Source organism: Muscardinus avellanarius (genome assembly GCF_963383645.1).
Source record: "Muscardinus avellanarius genome assembly, chromosome: 9".
Taxonomy (NCBI): Eukaryota; Metazoa; Chordata; class Mammalia; order Rodentia; family Gliridae; genus Muscardinus; species Muscardinus avellanarius.
Window position 1 is genome coordinate 90,476,607 of NC_137795.1, and position 2,269 is coordinate 90,478,875.

At 66.5% G+C, this 2,269-nt stretch overlaps 1 protein-coding gene across 1 annotated transcript; it reads right to left on the reverse strand.

The window, feature by feature from the left end:
- Positions 1-923: 923 nt before the first annotated feature.
- KLF14 (KLF transcription factor 14) lies at positions 924-1,871 on the reverse strand (the record flags this gene model as incomplete). Its single annotated transcript, XM_080701230.1, has 1 exon — positions 924-1,871. The coding sequence occupies one exon, from the start codon at positions 1,869-1,871 to the stop codon at positions 924-926; it is 948 nt and encodes a 315-aa protein (XP_080557356.1).
- Between the last annotated feature and the right edge of the window lie 398 nt (positions 1,872-2,269).

The following is a 2,269-nucleotide window of genomic DNA, read 5'->3' on the forward strand; positions in this document are numbered from 1 at the left end:
GGACTTTTTTTTTTTTTTTTTAAACCTGTCCCACCCAAAGTTGTTTGGGCTTGCCATCTGGGTGAAGGGGTAACTAGTTTCAGTTCCACTACCACCACCCCCTTTTTTCCCTGGTGTTTTTATGGTTGTTTTCAACCAATCCCATTATGAGAGTGAGCCAAGAAGTTATCACCCCCAAGTAGGAATTCAAAAGGGGAGAAGGGCTGCAGCGCAAGAACAAGGTTCCAAAGCATGCTACGGGACCCGCAAACAGACTCACACCACTCCCCAGACACCAGAAGCATCTCCCAGTCATACATCCACACGGACGCTTTCATAGCTTCTCCTAGCAGAGGCAGCTGGGACGACAGGGGAAGTGGAAGACACCAGGCTCCCATCAACCTGGAATCCATGTTTAAAAGATACTAAAAATAAATTAGCAAACATTGATGTTTACAGAAATAAAAATCACTTCTGTTTCCAAAGGCCTCTCACCATCCCAGTCCTGGACATTTCCAAGACTGCCACCCCTGTCACCCTCTTCAAGGTCCGCTCTGGTGGGTGGGTGAGACACCAGAGTCCTTTGAGACCGGGAGCGCCTCAGGCGCCGGAGAATTCCAGGTTCACACCTCTGGCTCCAAGAAGGAGAGAATCTTCAGTACTCTGGAGAGTACCGGAGTTCAGCCCTTCTCACCAGTTCCCGGGGGCTGTCTTGAGGCAACCCCTCCTTTTAGGATGATATCTGTGCTGCAAGAATTCCCGTTACCTTCTGGCCCCCAGTCCCTCCCCAGAGTCCAGCATGCCTGCCTGGACCCACCCTCAGAGCAGAGGAACCAGTCTGTGCCTTGGTATAATGACTCTGGAAAAGAGGGATGGGAAGAGGGAGGGCAAGACAATGGCCTGGGAGAGCGTCCTGGAGGGGGTAAACTGACGCAACGACCGTCCTACAGGTTGGCCGGGAGGCCGGGCTCCTGGCCAGAGCTGGAGGCGGAGCCAGCGCCGGAGCCGGTGCCTTCCTCGGTGCTGGTGGGTGGCGGGTCGACGCGGGGAGTGCGGCGACGTCCCCGGTACTCGATCATGTCAGGATGATAAGATGGGTGGCGGCGGGCGTGCTTGGTCAAGTGGTCGCTCCGGGAAAACTGCTTGGGGCACAGAGGGCAGGAGAAGCGCTTCTCGCCCGTGTGCGTTCTGTAGTGGCGGGCCAGCTCGTCCGAACGCGTGAACTTCTTGTCGCAGTCGAGCCAGTCGCAGGAGAAGGGGCGCTCCCCCGTGTGGGTGCGCTGGTGGGACTTGAGGTGCGATGACTTGTAATAGGCTTTGGTGCAGCCCGGGAAGGGGCACTGATGGCGCTTGGCGGCGGGCGTCGCCGGCCTCCTCCGGGACGTCGGCGCCGCCGCGGGGGCGGGGCCCTCCCCGGGGGGGCCGCCGCACGCCCCCCAGGGGTCCTCCGGCGAGCCGGGGCCGGCAGGTGCGCCGGGGAGGTCGGGGGCGTCGCGGGAGCTCGCGGGCTCGCAGGTCTCCTCCGCGCCGGAGCCGGGGTCGAGCTCGGGGCCCGGGGGCGGGCTGGGGCCCCGGGGCGGGTCGTAGGGGCCGGCGGGGGCGCGCGGCGCGGCCCCCGGGCGCTCCCCGCAGCCCCCGCCGGAGCCGGCGCGCAGATCCGCCAGCGCGCTCGCGGCCAGCAGGTGGGGCGCGGCGCCGCCCGCCTCGGCGTCGGGGTCGGGGTCCGGGGGCGGCGGGGGCCCCTGCCGCGCGCAGCCCGGCGGCGCCGCACCCACCTCCGCGCCGGCCGCGCCCTCGGGGTCCGGGGGGCGGCGGTGGACCACGGCGCCCGCCGACATGGACACCAGGCACTCGGCGGCGAAGTAGTCCAGGCACGCCACGGCGGCCGACATGCTGGCCCCGCTCTGCCGCCGCCGAGCGCGGTCCGAGCGCGGCCGGCCGCCGGCGGGGGGGTTCCCGGGCGCGTCCGTCCCGCCGGAGCCGAGCCGAGCCGGAGCCGAGCCGAGCCGGAGCCGAGCCGCCGCCGAGCGCAGCCCGCGCCGCCGCCGCCGCGCCCGCCGCAGGACCCCGGCCGCCCTAGGGCATTTTAGCAGCCTGGGAAATTATCTCGTCTCCGCGCCCGCGGCCGCCGGCGAGCCAGGTAATCGCAGCACGCCGAAAACTCCGCGGCCGTAACTTCTGGGCAGCCTGCCGGCCGCGCCCCCCCGCCGCTGGTCCGCCGCCAGCGGGGTGTCCGGCGCAGTCCGAGAAACTTTCTGGCTTTTTTTTTTTTTTTTAAGGGGGGGAAAAT